The 18,830-nt window shown below is 37.2% G+C and overlaps 2 protein-coding genes across 9 annotated transcripts in view; one reads left to right on the plus strand and one right to left on the minus strand.

Moving 5' to 3' along the window:
- The window catches only part of ENKUR (enkurin, TRPC channel interacting protein), a 24,689-nt gene extending 20,809 nt beyond the window's left edge, over window positions 1–3,880 (minus strand). The window contains exon 1 of one of the 2 annotated variants that reach the window (XM_042991250.1): window positions 3,266–3,880. In XM_042991250.1, coding sequence (XP_042847184.1) covers window positions 3,266–3,342 — 77 coding nt within the window. In that variant the 5' untranslated portion in view covers window positions 3,343–3,880. The remainder of the gene's footprint in view (window positions 1–3,265) is intronic. The other variant, XM_007081298.3, reaches the window with a different exon arrangement.
- On the plus strand, window positions 3,860–13,945 carry THNSL1 (threonine synthase like 1). 7 transcript variants are annotated; one of them, XM_042991245.1, is made up of 4 exons: window positions 3,860–3,893; window positions 7,973–8,084; window positions 10,175–10,349; window positions 11,596–13,945. In XM_042991245.1, exon 4 carries the CDS (start codon window positions 11,644–11,646, stop codon window positions 13,873–13,875), a length of 2,232 nt encoding a protein of 743 aa, XP_042847179.1. In that variant the 5' UTR covers window positions 3,860–3,893; window positions 7,973–8,084; window positions 10,175–10,349; window positions 11,596–11,643; the 3' UTR covers window positions 13,876–13,945. The 7 variants fall into 7 exon arrangements, with proteins under 7 accessions (XP_042847179.1, XP_042847180.1, XP_042847183.1 ...); XM_042991246.1 differs by having other exon boundaries at window positions 7,973–8,035; XM_042991243.1 differs by lacking the exon at window positions 3,860–3,893 and adding an exon at window positions 3,943–4,244.
- The last annotated feature ends 4,885 nt before the right edge of the window (window positions 13,946–18,830 follow it).

Raw genomic sequence — 18,830 nt, forward strand, 5'->3', positions numbered from 1 at the left:
GGGAGGGACGGTTGAGACAGTGCATGAAAGATTTAAAGTGCAAAACTATCTCCGTAGATCAATGATGAGTTTAGATTTTTAAAAAATCAGTTACATTAATTAGAGGATGAGAGAGACTGACCTTAGCTATAAGTCATGTGGGCATTTCAGTGTGAGGCAATGGTGGGACATGAGTGTCAAAATGCTAATGAATTCATTAATGGAAGTATTGTGCTAAAGATAATGGTTCCATAAACTGTTTGGTACATATCTGGAATATTACCTTAAACAAAAGGGAAAGAGAGAATGGTTGGAGATTTTAAGTAACTGGAGCCATCAACAGAAGGGTGACAAATTTGGTGAACATCTTGGAAACCATCTCATGTGTCATGAGCAATTGAAATTTTGAAAACTGATTCATGGCTTCCCATTGACTTTAACATTGTTAGATCTTAAATCCCAGCTCATTAAGTTCAACTGCAAGAGGATGGCCTTCACCCCACTTTCATTGCACAGATCCATTTTCTAAGTTCTCATTAGTTATCCGCATCTCTCATTGGGATATGGTTTTACTGTTGATCAACATTTTAATGTTTGTATTTTAGTTTCCCAAGGAGACTGTAACCTCTGAGGCATGAGAGATCACAATGCAGTCAGTTGTTGAGAAATCCACCACTTTGTGAAAGCTGGACAGTAATCTTGCTAGTCTTGCAAAGAGCCACAGTGAGCTTTCTTAAAGCTGGGTTTATAACTCAGTAATGCAAATAGATTTCTTTCTTTTTCTTTCTTTCTTTCTTTCTTTCTTTCTTTCTTTCTTTCTTTCTCTTTCTTCCTTCCTTTTCTTTCTTTCTTTCTTTCTTTCTTTCTTTCTTTCTTTCTTTCTTTCTTTCTTTCTTTCTTTCTTTCTTTCTTTCCTTCCTTCCTTCCTTCCTTCCTTCCTTCCTTCCTTCCTGCCTCCCTGCCTTCCTGCCTTTCCTTCCTTCCTTCGAGAGAGACAAAAAGAGCACAAGACAGGGAGGGGCAGAAAGAAAGGGAGAGAGGGAGAATCCCAAGCAGGCTCCTCATGGTCAGTGTGCAGAGTCCAGCGCGGGGCTGGAACCCACAAAACCGTGAGATAATGACCTGAGCCAAAATCAGGAGTCAGAGGGTTAACTAACTGAGCCACCCAGGTGCCCCCTATGTTTCCTTCTTAAGATTCTTACCACTGTTGGGAAAATGAATAAAGTTTTACACCATAAGATGGCCGCGAGGACTAAAACAAGCTCTGGTCTCTGGCTTAGAAACCCCTCTTCCAGGTTCTTCTTGCCCTGTTTGCCATGCGCGCAACCCCCCTCCCCCCCCCCCCCAAATACGGAGGCAGACAACTATAAATTACGCTTCCTGCTTGCATTCAGGGCTCAGATCTTTGGAGAAATGGTCTCCCCTGAGCCCACCGGTGTTAAATAAATCTCCGATCCACCAAGATCTCTGAATGCCGCTTGGTTTTTCCGCCAGTGTTCCAGCCTGGTTCCGTAACACCACTAACAGGGGGATTGGGTCAGGGCAAGTTAGTGTCAGTGTGGTGAGGAGGAATTTGTTAAATGTGTTATTATGCTCTGTTTTTACATATTAGTGGTTTGCCTGTATGGCATCTTTATCAAAGTAAAACCTCCCCAGGTTGTTGCAGACAGTGTAGGATGTTGTGGACAGTCTCACCCTAACAGAGAGTCCTCTGGCACCACAATTGATGCCTTCTATTCCCTTCACCCTAAGTTCCTTTTTCTTACTTATTCCTTCAGAGTCAACCAAGGAGTTTGTGCTATCACTTCCAACATTTCCCAAGAACATTCTCCAAAGGCAATGTTATACACATAAATAGGGGCTCAGTTATTGCTTATCAAATGAACAGACTAGACTGTTCCTATAAAATTTCTTGAAAAAATTACTTAGATGCAGTAAAGATGCCTCTTTTTAATTTATCAATGAACAGAACACCTATCTAATAAAATATCTTAACTTTCAAATTCAGTACTCTCTAGAAAATACAGCCTACCAGTGGGTTTCAGAGAAGAGGAACTTTATCTTGTACAACATACTGGATTTTTTGACCAAAAGTTCACTCAGCAATAGTTAATTTGAACATTCGTCATAAATTCTACAAGTCCATCACATCTTACTTTACATTCCTCTTTCCATTCTCTGCTAGATTCTGAGAAACTAATGGAAAATAATATAGGTACTGCTCTTATTGAAACCAGATTCTTGGGCTTACAATGGAAGGGTTTGCCCACTTGTTGATGTTATATACCCCAAGGAATTACTAGTATAAATAATTGACCATTAGATCTGAAAGGAACCTTAAAGATGATCCGGATCATTTAGTGTGTCTTACAGATAAGAAAATAAATGAAAATTTATTCATGATTCCCAAACCAGTTAGTTGCAGAGTCTTTTTTTTAAGCCCATCGCACTTTCAATGTGGTTTTGACGTGCATCAGGAAAAGAAGAAAGGTAAAGAACAGCAAATATTTCGAATTCTAGGAGGAATAAGATCTTCTGCACTAGTTACCTTCTTTTCTCCCCATAGATTTACATAAGTTCTAAGTTTATACACAGGAGACTAACTGAGATATTTACTTCAGGGTTACCTTTTTGAAATGTGGGGGAACTTAAGGGGTCCTAACACCCATGTAAAATTTTTAACTCAATTATATATTTTTGGGTCTCTACCCATCTATTCTTCTTTCTATCCAACTATCAGATCTGAAAAAGACTTTAGAAACGAATCTATTTTGTTTTACCAGTCAAAAAACTGAGCCTCAGAAACAAAAAGGAATGTATATTTGACAACAATCTCAGAAATAACTACTATCCCTTTAGAGAGGGAGCAGTAGTGTAGTCAGAAATAAAACAACGAACCCCTGAAACCAAGTAGGAAGTATCCTAACACAGGACAATAAAACTGTGATTTTCTTTTTTCAGTAACAAGAAATTTCACGCTATTTTGTATGCCACATCATGTACGAACAATTAAATTACAAAACAATTACATACTATATTAACAAGTGGCTAACATAATAAAACGGCCCTCTCACAGCACTGGACCGTCCTCTCCGTGAATTGTGACATAGATGTTAAATACCCAGGTTTTGCAGCCACTTCCTTAAAAAGCTGGCATCCAAGTCTACTTCATTAAGACAAAAATATATGTAATTTCTTTTTAAAAGTCGTATGTTGCTTAATCTTGAAATGGCATAGTTATTCCTTATTCTTGTTTCAAGTGATAATCTTTTGTTTACCCACATACCTAGGAGGCTGGGGAGGCTCCTTCCGGTCACTGGGTATGAGGTTATAAATGCTCTCAGAAAAGCAAGTTGTATCCATGGCCACCAAAATGACTCCTTAAATATGGTCAACTTTTTTCTCACTGTACCAGTATGTCTGTCCCTTTCTTCACTGTTTCCCGTTTCCTTTCCTACTCTTGACTTCTCACGGAACTAAGGTTTCTCTCTTTCACCTAATTCCCCTTTGACCTGTCAGCAGTCCTCTCTTGGGAAGAAAATAAAATAGCCCTTCTAATTCTCTAGGGGTTGCTTAGCGTTGTTGACGGCGTGGTTGCTTGGGTAACAGTTGCTAGGCTACGTGGAAGTAGAAGGCAGCCCTGCAAACTAGGTTTTCTTCCCTCTGCAGTTCTTCTGCTTGAGAAGTTCAATATGGAAACCACTGTTTATATGTGCCTTTGGGAATAATGAGTTGAATGGCGTCCCCTTACTTAAACACACTGCTCGTTTCTGTCTGCATATTTGGAGAGGAAAACACGCTCCACTGCAGACCGTAGGGAAGCATAGCTCCTGCGCAAGCGTCACACAATAAGGCTCTCGTGCGCAGGCGCCAATCTCGGCGGCGGTGGGGCGAGCCGCTGAGGCCAGGCTGACGTAAGGCCTTCGCCGAGAGCTGGACGGGGTGGGTGGGGAGAAGCCTGAGGAGCAGGGAGGACTCACATAGGTGGAGCGCGGACAGCTAGTCACGTGCTCGGCGTGAGGTTGCTCGGGGCGTGGGTGTGGCGCGCCGGCGCGCAGGCCCTCCCTGACAGACGCAGGCGCAGAGACCGCAGCGCGGGGCTGGGGGCGGATCAGGCCTAGCGAGGGCCTCGGGCCTGGGCCGTGGGCGAGCCGGGGAGAGGCCCCGAGGTGTGGGAGTCCGTCCCGAGGCGGCAGTGGCGGCTCCTGAACGCTCCTTCCCATTTTCTTTCCTTTCCCCCCAGTCTTCTCAGTGTGATTTTCTTGGTGAGTGATTTGAGGAGAAAGAAAGGGAAACTGTAGAAACCGGTCCGTTCCCATCGCATGCCTTTCCCCTTTTCGTTTCTTCCCCTTTCCGCTACTCCGTTGTGATATCAACTGTGTCTGGGCGCATTTTCCCCGCTGCTTCTGCCTGGGCTGCCCGGAGCTCGCTCGGCTGCCTTGCTCACCACCTGCGGGAGTGCGCGCCCACGTCCCGCCTTACGCCCATCCACCTGTCGCGCTGAGGTCCTCCCCAGCCTCCCTCTTTCTCCTGCGCCTCGCTGCTTCTCTGCTCCGCCCGTTTACCTCTTAGTCGGGTCCCTCCTCTTAGGTATTACTCCACCGACGTGTGGACTGGCTGTTTTTAAAAACAGCAGCCTAAACCAGAAGGGGAAGCTTTTTTAAACGGGCCCTTGAATTTTTGCTTATTTTTTTTTTGTTTGATTGATTGGTTGCTGTCCCTTTTTTGATACTGTCTTCTCAGAAAAGGTTTTATTCCGTTTTGAACCGCCTGGTCTTCCATAAGCCTATTCACGTAAGATTGCTGAAAGAAATTTATATAGAAGCCTTTGCCACCCCGAGTCTCTAAAAGGCATTTTGGCAAGATTTGGGAAATAAGTTATTTGGTTTGAACCAAACTTACAGAGGCCACTGCCCACAGGGAATAAAGACGGTCAGAGATAAAAGACAACACCAGTGTGGGTCGGCTCACTGCCAGGGTGCTCCTGGGAGAGAGAAAAACAGCACGATTGCTTCATTAACCTTTTAATTCCTACTTAAAAGGCTATGCAGAATATGTAGGTGCTGATCATTTGGGACTTTTAGTGAATTTCATTAGATAAGAATACATTTAGTTTTTTCTTATCCAGTTAATCAGGTTTTTATCTTTATCCCGTGTGTTTAACATTTTATTTCAGATGGGTGACACGTTGGAAATGATGCTCCTGTTCACATCAGATTTTCTACTTTTTAAAACTTTTTTTTCTGTGTGTATATACCACTTTGTCCTTTTCCTTTCCCCTTTATGTTTTTTTGGGGGGTGGGTGTTCTTTTTGCTTAGCATGTATAAAGAGAAAAAATCTTTTTCTAAAGAATACATACTAAACTTTGAACTAAGGACTCCTAACGATAACACCATTAGCCAATGGATGGTCATTGGTCATATAACCTAAAGCTTATAAATATTCTAATGAAGAAACACTTTGGGATGTTTTATATTATTCAGTTCTTAAAAGAGCCAGTAAGTGTAAAGCCTGTTACCTCCAGTTAGTACCAACCGACCTTAGCTACAGTCCTGACTCTTTGGTGTTACCAAATACAGTAATTTCACAGAAGACAATGTATTTATTGTGGTTTTAAAAATACCAAACAATTTGATCTCACTATAGTATATTTAGTTTACAGTCTTGATGAAATTGTTAAATCATTTAGAAAGGAACTTTTTTCCCTTAGATCCTTGGTCTATAATTCTGCTTGCCTTTTGAAAACATATTTACAAAGAATATATTTCTGTTTTTTATAATTCCCTCAAAATAGCAATACTGTTAAAGAAAATATCTGTGTCCAGTATGCCCGCCAAGAATTAGTACTGATATATTGTCAGAGGTCATGAACCTTTTCCATAATGGGCTACGTAATATTTTAGGCCTTTGCATGCTGAATGGTTTTGGTCAAAACTGCTCAACTCCACTGTTGTAGCTCAAAAACAGCCAAAGACAATACTAAACAGGTGAACAAATAAATAAGCAAAGTTGTATTCCCATAAAACTTAATTTACAAAAAACTTAATTTACAAAAAAACTTAATTTACAAAAAAAAAAAAACAAATAAATAAGTAAAGTTGTGTTCCCATAAAACTTAATTTACAAAAAACTTAATTATCCAGGTTTTGCACAGATTTGGCCTGTGGGTTATGGTTTGCACAGACCCCTGCTATAAATGCTTGTACATACAAATTTGAGTTTTTTTGCTAAAGATTAATCTAACTTACTTAGATGAATAAAATGGGCATAGGTGGGAATATAAATAAGACAAGGAGGAGGAAAATAAACCCTGTGTAAGAGATATTCTTTGTAATACTTATAAGTTACAGAGTTTAAAAGGATACTTAGGAAGTCTTGAATTAAATACTCAAGACCATTAAGAGGATATCCAACAGCAAAAGAGTAGCCACAGGAAAGACTTAATCAGCTTTGATACTAAATAGGGGCAAGGATGAGGGTTGAACTTGTAAATTCCACTTTTGATTATAAGAGCCCTGTGATTACAACAGGGCACCGGAGTGTATGTTCCTTCCACCCTTTCCACCTCGCTATTTCTAGGTAAGTTAGGAGCTGACTGACACAAAGGCTTGATATGAGAAGATTTTTGCTCAGTGTTCCAGAGCGGAATTTTACCCCCTGTGATTAGTTTATGTCTCAGTATATTTGCATTTTTTAAATTATGTATTGGGAAACGATTTATTGCTGTAAAAATGCAGTCATTTTTAAGAATTTTAAAAAATCAGGATGTCTTACTTCTTAAGACAATGGACTGGATTAGTCATTCTTCTGAGAAATTTAGATTGCATTAATATAGGGTGACAAGCATACTCAAGACATGAATATTTTCAGAAGTTTATTGAACTATAGCCAGTTCTCATCATAAAATAATTTTTATTAAAAATTTTTTTTTCAACGTTTTTTATTTATTTTTGGCACAGAGAGAGACAGAGCATGAACGGGGGAGGGGCAGAGAGAGAGGGAGACACAGAATCGGAAACAGGCTCCAGGCTCTGAGCCATCAGCCCAGAGCCTGACGCGGGGCTCGAACTCACGGACCGCGAGATCGTGACCTGGCTGAAGTCGGACGCTTAGCCGACTGCGCCACCCAGGCGCCCCTAAAATAATTTTTAAAGTGCTGTGTCTTATGTTTTATTTTGAAATAGTATGTTTTAAATGAGTGAGAAATGCTAAATCATCCTGACTAAATAGGATTTTGATGATTTCCCAGAGGAATTGGAAACTAGGTAATTTTATAATGGAATTGAAAAATTCTTCTCAACCATTCTGGAAGTAAAAATTGATAATGGGTATGATTTTAATTGATGAGCAGTCATCTAGTGTGACCTTAGGAAAACTTCACTGTACATAGGTTGCTGAAAATTAATGTGGTTTTTGGTTTAAAAAATGTAAGCTTATTAGCATTTATGGGAAATAATTTGAAAGTGATTTAAAAAGTGATTTCTTTACTTTTTTTTCCCTTGAATTCTTTATTCAGTTTTGATCAGCTTGCCACAGTAAAATTGTTAAATTTTGCGTCTTGAGATCAAAGAGTACATGAATCATTATGTCCATGTGGACATTGTGTTTTTGTATTTTAAAGTTCTTGCTGTGACACTGACACATTACTGCCTTTTCATTTGTCTGTTTGAATGGCAGGTGTCTATTATGTCTCGAAAGTAGCCAGTGGAATTAGTGGATCAAAAAGCCCCACTCTAAGTGATTAGTAGGAAAACCTACTTAAAAAGTATTACTGTATAATGTGCTGGTCTTCCATCCTCTGAGGAGTTAGAGAGTAGGACTAAAATATTTTCATGAGGAACGTGGCTCTGCAAAAAATACTTCAGGATATTGGGATAGTAAAACCTGAGTACTTTATAGCCAAGTGATTTGGTCTAAATACTGCTTTTGTTTTCTGACTCTTGTAGTTGACTTCCATTTAATTGGAAATTGTTTTGTCTGTTGCCTTTGCAGTGTCACAACATGGCTTTGAGTCAAAAAGGAGGATGATATGCAGTTGATCCTCACTTTTTGCAGGTTCGACATTTGTGAATTCTGCTCGCTAGAATTTATTTATAACCCCAAGGTAATTCCCTGTAGAACCTGTGCATTTGTTCACGGACACACGCACTGTGGCGAAAGATAGGAGTCTCCTGATGCGCGTGCTCCAAGCTGAGGTCAAGCAAGGTGATGCTGTCTGCCTTCTGGTTTCAGCTCAAATACGGCCAACAAGTGTCCTCCTCCCATTCTATTTAGTGCCACATTTTTCACATTTCTGTGCCTCTAGTTAGTGATTTTTGATGTTTACAATGGCCCCCAGAGGGCTGAAGTGTGCTTAGTGTTCCTAAGGCAATAAGGCTATGATGCACCTAACAGATAAAATGTGCGTTAGATAAGTTTCATCCAGGCATAAGTTAGAGTACTATTGGCTGTTCAGTGGTATTGAATCAAGCATATATATGTACAAATTACGTATTAAAAATATAAAAAATATATAAAATGTCTTTAAACAGAGACATAAAACAAGGTTATATATTGATCAGTTGGCAAAAAGGTGACTAGAGGCTCACAGGAACCTAACCCTGTATTTCCCCTAGGAACAATGAGAATATTCAATATTCACTAATTTAGTACTCACGGTGACTTTATAGAATATAACTACCATGAATAAGAAGAATTGACTATATTACTCTTAAGTAAACCTAGTTTCCAGATGGAAGTTACATAGTGTGGGTATTATTCATCTTGCCTTTTGGCTGGCTTACAATGGATGTTGAAGCCCTAAAATTAATTTGAGGCTAAAATGTTATAAAACAAAATTCAGTATGTTACTTAAAATAGAATTCATCTTCTTTATTTTTCTTTAACAGTAATACTATTTGTTTACATATTCTAGCCCTTAACACCTCCCTTCTGCTACTGTATCAGTAAATAATACTGATACAGAATTAAATTGAACTGTCATAATTTTCTATTTTTAATTCATATAAAGTAAAGGACAACTCAGGTTACAAGAGATAAGGTGAATGAATGATGCATAATGTTTGTGTTACAGTCTTCTACTTTTAATAGTTGATGGTGAGCATTGTAGTAACCAACACAAAGTGGAGAAGATCAGTTAAAAGATTTAATGTTCATAAAAACAAACCAGCTACTCAGGTAATATTAGAATGATTGCTAATACGGACATCAGAAAATTACACATTGGGAAGTAAAAAAAAGAACACACACTGTGATGTCATAAGCCAAAGCCTCCTGAATAGGAGGTTAATCAGGTTATTTTATAAAGTGCCTTCAAAACACCTAGTGTTCTCTCCTCCAGGAAAAATAACTAGTGTTAAAGTACTTTACTAGAATACAGTTCAATAAAAGAGATTGCTGAAATGGCTCAAGTGTACAGTTCTCTGGTCCTTGGTTTACTACAGGAAGAGAATTAGACTGCACAGCAAAACAGTTCTTGATTCATGGATAAGTACCATTATTTTCTCTGAAGGTTTATAAACTAACCAGACCGTAAAAAAATATACTTAGCCTTGAGTCTAGGTATTCTGATTCAAATTAAATGATTTTGGTCCACTGTTTCTGCATGGCAGTAATTAATATTACCATATATGAGAATATTCTTATGTGCCAGCCACTGTGATATGTGCTTTGAATTTATTATAAGCTCAGTTAAGTAGCCAAGAGGTACCTGTATGTGGCAGACACTTTATTTGCACTTTTTACAGTAGGTTATCATTACGTACAAATCATGTAGTGATTCAGGTGGATAAAACAACCGACAAGAGAAATTCAAACACTCATTTTATAGCTTTAGGCCACAGATTTAAATTTTTCTGTCATCACTAAACATCCAGTTAAGAAATGAAAATTTTAGGTGTCATTGTGAAAGATTGTACATTTGTTATTATTTGGTAATATTACTCTTTCATATTGCTTGGTGGAAAAAATTCCTTCAGTACGGTTTAATAAAATTTCTTTTGTAAGACACAGATATTGGAAAAAAGTATCTTAATCTTTTAATAATAGATTTGGGGAAACGGGAAAGGGGTCAATTGATTATTTGTCTATACTTTAAAATTTTTAGGTAGATATCTTAATAATAGACCAGTCTATGTGTGGAATTTTATAATATTGTATGCAGTGATGATTAACTTGAAAATTTTTCTATTATAGACTCCGTTTTTTTTGCTAAGATTGACTTTGCCTCAGCATCAACAAACTCTTCATCTAAGATTGGTTCCTGTGTGTCATATATTTACAAGTCAGTGGAAATTACAAGTCAGCACATACAAGCTGAAAAGCCAAATAAGGAAATGTAATGCTTCTCTTGACAGTTCTAATTTAACTTGTAAGTTAAATTCGGTGTTAGTTTAAAGTGGTTTAAATGTTTAATTACAGAGCACAGTATTACAGATAATCAGAGTAGTAAATGATTGAAAGTTTTCAGAACATATTTAAACATACCACCTAATATTTAATATGGCTTAGTTGTGGAACGTGTGAAAAGCCCCACTACATGTCTGTAGAACTCCTGTGGTGAATTTGCATGAACATTGCAGCAGTTCCTAAATTGCATTTTGCACACGACTAACAATTTGACTTGTATGGCTTATATTCATGTTTTAATGGTGAGTATATTTCCAAAGACAGGGATCTGACTAGCGTGGGGAATTGCAGAGCTGCTCTGCATGCCAGAATAATTATTTTCTCTCATGACTGGAAGCATTCCTGAGGCTTTTTTTTTTTTTTTTTTTTTTTTTTTTTTTTTTTGCTATCACTGTAGAGTCTGGAATTTGAGTTAAGTCTCTCCACTGATCATGTTTAGAGGACAGAAACAAAAGTGACAGTTTCATGCAGATAAGGTTATAGATACGTAGCCTTTGACTTTGCTGTTAATTATCAATTTTTTCTTAACTATTTGCATAATATTATACCTTTCATTTTAGCTTTTTAAAAGTCTTCAATATGAAAAGTATGTAAGGATGATCTTTTACAATATGCATATAAAAGACACATAAGACAAAAAAATGTCATACCTTTGCCCTATCATTTGGGAAGTTATTTAAGTGTTTTGTGAGCAAATATTTTAGCCTGCTTTCCTGTTGTGAATTTTATAAGAAACGTATAAGTCTGTCTACATGCTCATACAACTAAAGAGAAATATGAAGAATATTACTCAGCTTTTGTGAATTGCAAGTAAATAGCATTCCAAATAATCCTTGTTTATATGGGTTATAAACCAAGAAACAATTTTCATTAGAGGAAAAGAACTACTACTCTGATTGTGTGTGTGTGTGTGTGTGTGTGTGTGTGTTTTAAAGCCTCTATGATAAGGCATTTTCTGAATAAAGTGTTGCTTATAGTTACAAATTTCTAAAGCTTTGATGATTCAGTCTTGAGATCGAAAAGATTATTAAGAGGATATCTGTAATATTTGAGAATTTGGATTTAAGTACTTTTTAAATGTCCCATACATTTGAAAGATTTCTAAACAGTTTATGTACAGTGGACATGGTTATTTTCAGTCCTGTTGGGACTTTAAGTCCGTTGAAATTAGTAACCAAATGTCTTTTTTGTTTTTATGTTTTGAAAAGGGCTAAAGCCAGTTTTTAGGTTGACTTGGGCAGAAAAGTGAAAAGAGAATGCTCCACTTTAACCGATGTCCGCATCTGAAACAAATAGCCCAGAAATGTTTTCCTAGTGTACATGTTAGAACGGATAAACATGTGCAGCTGTTTCTTTCAAGAACCTTTGCACTTGCAGAATTCAGGAAGTCATGGCACTCAACCCGCTCTCTTGTTGGAGACAAAAATATTATCCTGATGGGACCTCCTGGTGCTGGGAAAACAACAGTAGGCAGAATAATAGGTCAGAAACTAGGTTGTTGTGTCATAGATGTGGATGATGATATCCTTGAAAAAACCTGGAATATGAGTGTGTCTGAAAAATTACAGGATGTTGGTAATGAGCAATTTTTAGAAGAGGAAGGAAAAGCTGTGTTAAACTTCTCTGCATCTGGAAGTGTGATTTCCCTTACTGGGTCCAATCCAATGCATGATGCTAGCATGTGGCATCTGAAGAAAAATGGGATAATTGTATACCTGGACGTACCTCTAATAGATCTAGTCAGTCGTTTAAAATTCATGAAAGTAGATAGGATTGTAGGTCAGAATGCTGGCACATCTATGAAAGACTTACTTAAATTTAGAAGACAGTATTATAAGAAATGGTACGATACCCGTGTTTTTTGTGAAAGTGGGGCTTCCCCAGAGGAGGTAGCTGACAAAGTGCTTAATGCAGTTAAAAGATACCAAGATGTGGACTCAGAAACATTCATTTCAACAAGACACAATTGGCCTAAAGACTGCGAGCAGAAGGTCTCAACAAAATTCTTTAGTGAAGCAGTGATTGAGGGGTTAGCTTCTGATGGTGGACTCTTCGTTCCTGAGAAGGAGTTTCCAAAATTAAACTGTAGGGAGTGGAAAAGCCTAGTAGGAGCAACCTACATAGAAAGAGCACAAATACTATTGGAAAAGTGTATACATCCTGCTGACATACCTGCTGCCAGATTGGGAGAAATGATTGAAACTGCTTATGGGGAAAACTTTGCCTGCTCAAAAATCGCCCCTGTCAGGCACCTTTCAGGCAACCAGTTCATCCTGGAGCTGTTTCATGGACCAACAGGATCATTTAAAGATTTGTCTTTACAGCTTCTGCCTCATCTGTTTGCACACTGTATTCCACCAAGCTGCAATTATATGATACTTGTAGCTACGTCAGGAGACACGGGCAGCGCGGTCTTAAATGGTTTTAGTCGTATTAATAAGAATCACAAGCAAAGAATAGCCGTGGCCACATTTTTCCCTGAAAATGGAGTAAGTGATTTTCAAAAAGCACAAATAATTGGCAGCCAGAAAGAAAATGGGTGGGCAGTGGGTGTCAAGTCAGATTTTGATTTTTGCCAGACAGCTATAAAAAGAATTTTTAAAGATTCTGACTTTACTGGCTTTCTTATTATGGAACATGGAACTATCTTAAGTTCAGCTAATTCCATCAACTGGGGCCGACTGCTTCCCCAAGTAGTTTATCATGCTTCTGCATATCTTGATCTTGTTAGCCAAGGATTTATTTCTTTTGGAAGCCCGGTGGATGTCTGTATTCCCACAGGAAACTTTGGTAACATTTTAGCAGCAGTGTATGCCAAAATGATGGGAATCCCTATTCGAAAATTTATTTGTGCCTCTAATCAGAACCATGTTCTGACTGATTTTATAAAAACAGGACATTATGATCTGAGGGAAAGAAAAATAACTCCTACCTTTTCACCATCAATAGATATTCTTAAAGCTTCGAACCTGGAACGACATTTACACATGATGGCTAATAAAGATGGAGGGTTAATGACAAAATTATTTAATCAACTAGAAGAGCAGCAGCACTTCCAGATCGACAAGATGCTAGTCGAGAAACTTCAGCAGGATTTTGTAGCCGACTGGTGCTCTGAGAGAGAGTGCCTTGCCGCTATTCATTCCACCTACAGTACTTCAGGGTATATTCTGGATCCACACACTGCGGTCGCAAAAGTGGTTGCGGACAGAATGCGAGACAAAACTTGCCCAGTGATTGTCGCGTCTACAGCTCATTACTCAAAGTTTGCACCTGCTATCATGCAGGCTTTAAAGATTAAAGAAATCAACCATACTTCGTCAAGCCAGCTTTATTTACTGAGTTCATACAACGCATTACCTCCACCTCATGAAGCTTTATTAGAAAGAATGAAGCAGCAAAAGAAGATGGAGTACCAGGTCTGTGCAGCTGATGTGGACGTCCTAAAGAATCATGTGGAAAAACTAATACAAAATCAATTCATATAAAAATGTTTTGAGTAAAATGTTTTTTTCTGGTGATAAGCATGCAATAATAAATCACAAACATTGATTTGGAGTATGAGAGTATTTTCATTTTTTTTGTAAATACATCTATACGTAGGCCTGTTATCTTTTGGAATTTCAATAACCTAGTCTCGGTGACTGAACATCGTACCTGCACATGCTGCTTGGAACCTTATCTAGAAGTGACAAAAGGGTAGCATAGTGCATGGACCTTTGTGCCGGTGTGCAGTGCTTTGCACTCGTGAGGGATATGTCAATTTCCACTCCCTCATCCCACTTTTAAGTGGACCAAAATGTCTGCTATTCACCCTGGCAATTAAAATATTTAAACAGTCGTTTTGTAATACAACTGTAACCATTACTAGGTTTGTATTGACTAGAAAGAGAATTTATCATTCAAATGGCAAACTTGTATGGAAGAAGTAGTAAGCCCATCTCTTAAGATAGGGCCAGTGTTTTTAGCTCTCCTCAAACTTCACATTTTCGACTGCAGTTAATGGATCCTACATGATCCAAATTAGATAAGTGCTTAGTCCTTCACATCCCTTCGGATAGCTATAGTTAGGGTGATGCAGTTTGAAAATCAAGACACATGATTAAAATCTGGGATGTAATTATCAACGGAACTACTTAGTAGTGGATATAGAAGTAAAATTACTTATCTCTTTCATGAGAAAAGTTTTCCCAAAATTCAGAGTATTTGAATCGTCTTAATAGAAGTATGCTTATAGTTCTAGGTGGCAGTTTTTCCGTATTATTTGGAATCCATTCCTATATAATTTGCCTATTATTTCTCTTTATAATGAACATTGTCTCTTTTGGCAACTGAAATCACACACAATCATACACACACATTTAGCTTTCTTTTCTTGGTAGTAACTATAATTTTAACCATGATTTATATTTGTGAATTTCCTGGATATTTTATTTCTGAATTAAAGATTGCCACTAAAAGGATCTATAGTGTAATGGACTACTCTCAGCCACAAGATGGCATTCCTAACATAATTTGTCTTCGCTGATAACGTTCTGCTTCATTTCCTAAGAGACCTACCTCTGTGAAGAAGCATCTTAAAAGTTGTAAAAAAAAAAAAAAAATAGCTGAATGAGCAGAAACAATTTGTTTAAAAAAATATAAAAATTCAAACCAGTTTTATGTTAACATTAGATCTCTGGTTTGTTTCTACAAAGTTCTAAAACCAAAAATTGAAAATCAGAAGCAGTGACAAAATAATGGGAGGACTCAAAGTTCACTTATTCATGTGTTCTTATTTTGTTTACTTATTTTTTTGTGTATCTTATTTTTTTTAAGAATATCTGTTTTAAGTAGATGGCATATTTAGAAAATGCAGCTAAATGTTTGCTGTGTGTATAAGAATGCACTATTTCTAAAAGGAGGACAAAAGTTTTTTTTTTTTTTTTTAAGACATGATTTATGTCCTTGAGAACCGTAGTTAGGGAGACAAAAAAATCATGCACGACACAAAGGAGTTACTGCAAGATAGTTGATGAGTAAGTAAAATATTAGTGATACAGCTAAGTGTTGTAAGGATTAAAAGAGGCAAGGGTTGCCATGGAATAGTCAGAAAACGTTTCACCCAGGACGTAGGATCTGAGGTGAGTCTTGAAGGATGGGAAGATTTTCTAGGTGAAAAGGAAGGGGAAATACATTCTAGGCAGAGGGAAGGGAAACGAATTAAGGTGAAATGCCCAAGAGAACGCTGGCATTTATTTATCTGTAGTCCGTTTGTTCTCACTGCCCCAACCTGTTACTCATGCCTTCGCTTCTCAAAGCCAGGTCTGTCCTTTCCCTCTCAGCTGATAACCTTGCCTCATTCAAGAGGAGCAAGCTACCATACATGATGGACTTGCGTTTACAGCGACTGTATGAATCTGTGCCTGTTTCTATCCTTCCTTACTGCCCTTTGGCTGAATTAGTCGTGCTCCCCCTCAGTTCAGAGGCGAACCTCTTCAAGTGTGCCTTGCCTAATTAGTCATCCCTGCTGTTCCTCCACCCTCTCCCCTTTGATGGAAATGTTCTGTGTCATTCAGATGCTCTCCATATCTTAGAAAGCACAAGAGCAAAACAAAATCTCTGTAAACATTCATATTTCTTCCTATCTACTCTTTTATTTCTTTATACTCAAGATGAATGCTCTTCAAAAAGAGCTGTCTACATGTACAGTCACCATTTTCTTGCCTCTCATTTTCTCCACTTTGTCAAGTTATGCACGGTTTAAGAATGAATAATAAAACAAATACCCATGGTACTCACCACCTTGCTTTGAAAGTAGAACATTACTCACATCTCTGATAGCCACACTGTCTTCTCTTTGATCACGTGCACTTCTCTCCCCCAGAGGTAACTATATCCTAAATTTTCTATTCACCATTCCCTGGTTTGTTTTTATAGCTTTTCACTGTTTAGTTTTTCCTCTCTTTGAATTTTATGTAAATACACTCACACTGCATGTATTTTTACATGACTTTCTCTTGCTCAAAAACTTTAAAATTCATCCATGCAGGTGAATGGAGCCACAGTTATTAATTTTTATTACTGTATAATAGTCCATTGTATGAATACCACCGTCTATCCATTACCAGTTAGTGGACATCTAGATTGTTTAAGTTTTATCTGTTCTTATATGCAGTAGGTACACTTTTGTCAAATTTGTGTTGAAGGTTAGTGAATATGAACTTTCAAACGTTTGTGCTTCTTTCTAATAACGTGTAAAAATCGATATCATATCTTGGCATTATTAGAAATGCTTTATGAAATGAAAATTTATTATCAAAGTTCTGGCTCTGATTATAATTTCTAGCTTTAACTATCTTTGAGATTATTTTATAATGCCATAACTATAGTGAAAATAAGATTTATGAGGAAAAAATTAATATTACATATTAATAGAAAATCATAAAATATGTTTCCATCAAAATAGAGTTTAGAAGGCAATAAATTATTTTGTTTGAGGTTTTTGTCAGATTGGAATAGCAAATCACTTTTAAAAAGAATCACTTATGCAAATACTGTTTCACTCCTTTAAATAATTTATAAACCTTATTGTAATTCACACTACTTAATGTTAGTTTTTTTTTAAAGGCCGTTTTCATGTGAATCTCAAACCCATGAAAACATAAATAGTATAGCTTTTGCCCCTGTCCAGGAACATGAATAAAATCTACATATGAAATATTTATTTGCGTGGACCCTGAGTGTGTGCTCCAACCATTAAAATCAGTAGTTTCATCTCTTGAAACTTTAAAACAAATGGTCTCTTTCAAAATCAAAGTTAGCATAAGCTCCTCTGAGTCAAAACAGCAGAGCCAAGAAAGTTTCCAGTGTCATACAAAAGTGACCTGTCAAAGACAGGAAACCGAATCAGCATGTCTAACAATACTCTGATCCATTGGCATTTTTTTCACCAGAGCTCTACATCAAAAAGTTGAATTTGCTTCCAATAGAAGTCTGCATTAGTCAATCTAGCTATTTTTCTTTTAAAACTCTTTTATTTCTGAGTTCTTATGACTTTCTTCTTCCAAGTGGTGATAACAATCGTCTTGAGGAGTCACTGCACTGAAGTTACATGTGCAGATGTGTCACTAATTAGGTTATCATAATAGACTTTATTGAGAGTTTAGTGGCCTATAATATGCAGAGTTAAAATGGCAGGTTAAATTTCATTTATTAATAATAGGAGAGCTTATAATTTAACTTACTTAAATCCATAATGAATTGTTTTAAATAAATTTTCGTATTTGGTGAATGAGTTCTAAAATTAGTCAATGTAATATCATCTCATAGCAAGTGTAATGGTATCCTTACAAGGCTTTTTGAACAAATGCTTTGTTGTTGTTTTTTTAAAATGGAAACTTTGAGATCCATTCTCCGGAGTTCATGAGAAATGCTAAAACAAGAGAAACCTCCAGAAGCCATTTGAACAGTTTGAAGTTAATGAAGTTAATACTTTTTGACGAAAAGGCATCTTCTGGGCACTCTATGACACAAATATTAACACATGTTGGTTTTTAATTGTTTAATTGTATTTCAGATTAAACTAGGCTTATTTGTACTCATAGTAATATTAAAATTTAATTATGTGCTCAACAATGGGTTTCTTTCAAAGCCATGTAAAAAATACTGTTTTGGGTACACTTGGCAACATGTGCCCCAGGGTGGTAATCCACGTGATAGTACATCTTTTTCTTTAAAATTAGAGGACTTCTGTGTTTCAAAGTGTTTTGTGTACAGCATTCATTGTCTCTTGTTCTTATTGAATAACTAGTATTTTGGAAAACAACTTCCTGGGTAAGATTTAAAGTTTTAATTTTAGCGCTTTGAAGAAAGAACTTGAATATTCTCACCTGTTACCTAAGATATCTTCTCTTTGGCCAAATAAAATGGCGACTCATCTGGTAGGACCTGAAGTTGACATAAGGTTTTATTTTGATTTGGGTTCCAAAAACATAATTCGTCAAGGATACCTGTTTTCCCTTCATGGGTCTCAGAATTGGATCGACATTTCTTTTACCTATTTTTAATGACTGCCAGTCTCTGGTAAAATAATATTGATTATAAACATTGATAAACTGCATAATATTTTAAAATTGGGTCTATAAATTAGGAATTGTAGAAAGAGAGGGCTAAATAAGCTGCCCTTGGGCTCAGAGGTGGAGGTGTGTTGCAGGGTGAGATTAGCTGGCAAGAGGAAGTTTCTCATCTCCATAGGTTAGGGGGGTGTCAGTACTTATAGATGAACTCTTGGGGGAGAGGGAAATTCATCTTTAAATTTCTACTGTAGTAAACACAATGTAGTGATTACTAAATGTTTACCAAAAGATACTGTGTCTTACTTAAATTTGGTCTTTTCTGGACAATTGATCTCCTTTTACCTCAGTTTCTCTATGTGTTATAGATGGATAATACTTATAATTTG

The sequence above is a fragment of the Panthera tigris genome, chromosome B4 (assembly GCF_018350195.1).
Source record: "Panthera tigris isolate Pti1 chromosome B4, P.tigris_Pti1_mat1.1, whole genome shotgun sequence".
In the NCBI taxonomy this organism is placed as follows: domain Eukaryota; kingdom Metazoa; phylum Chordata; class Mammalia; order Carnivora; family Felidae; genus Panthera; species Panthera tigris.

Coding starts and splice junctions, on each gene's coding strand:
- THNSL1 (XM_042991245.1), top strand. CDS start 11,644: ATGCTCCACTTTAACCGATGTCCGCATCTGAAACAAATAGCCCAGAAA.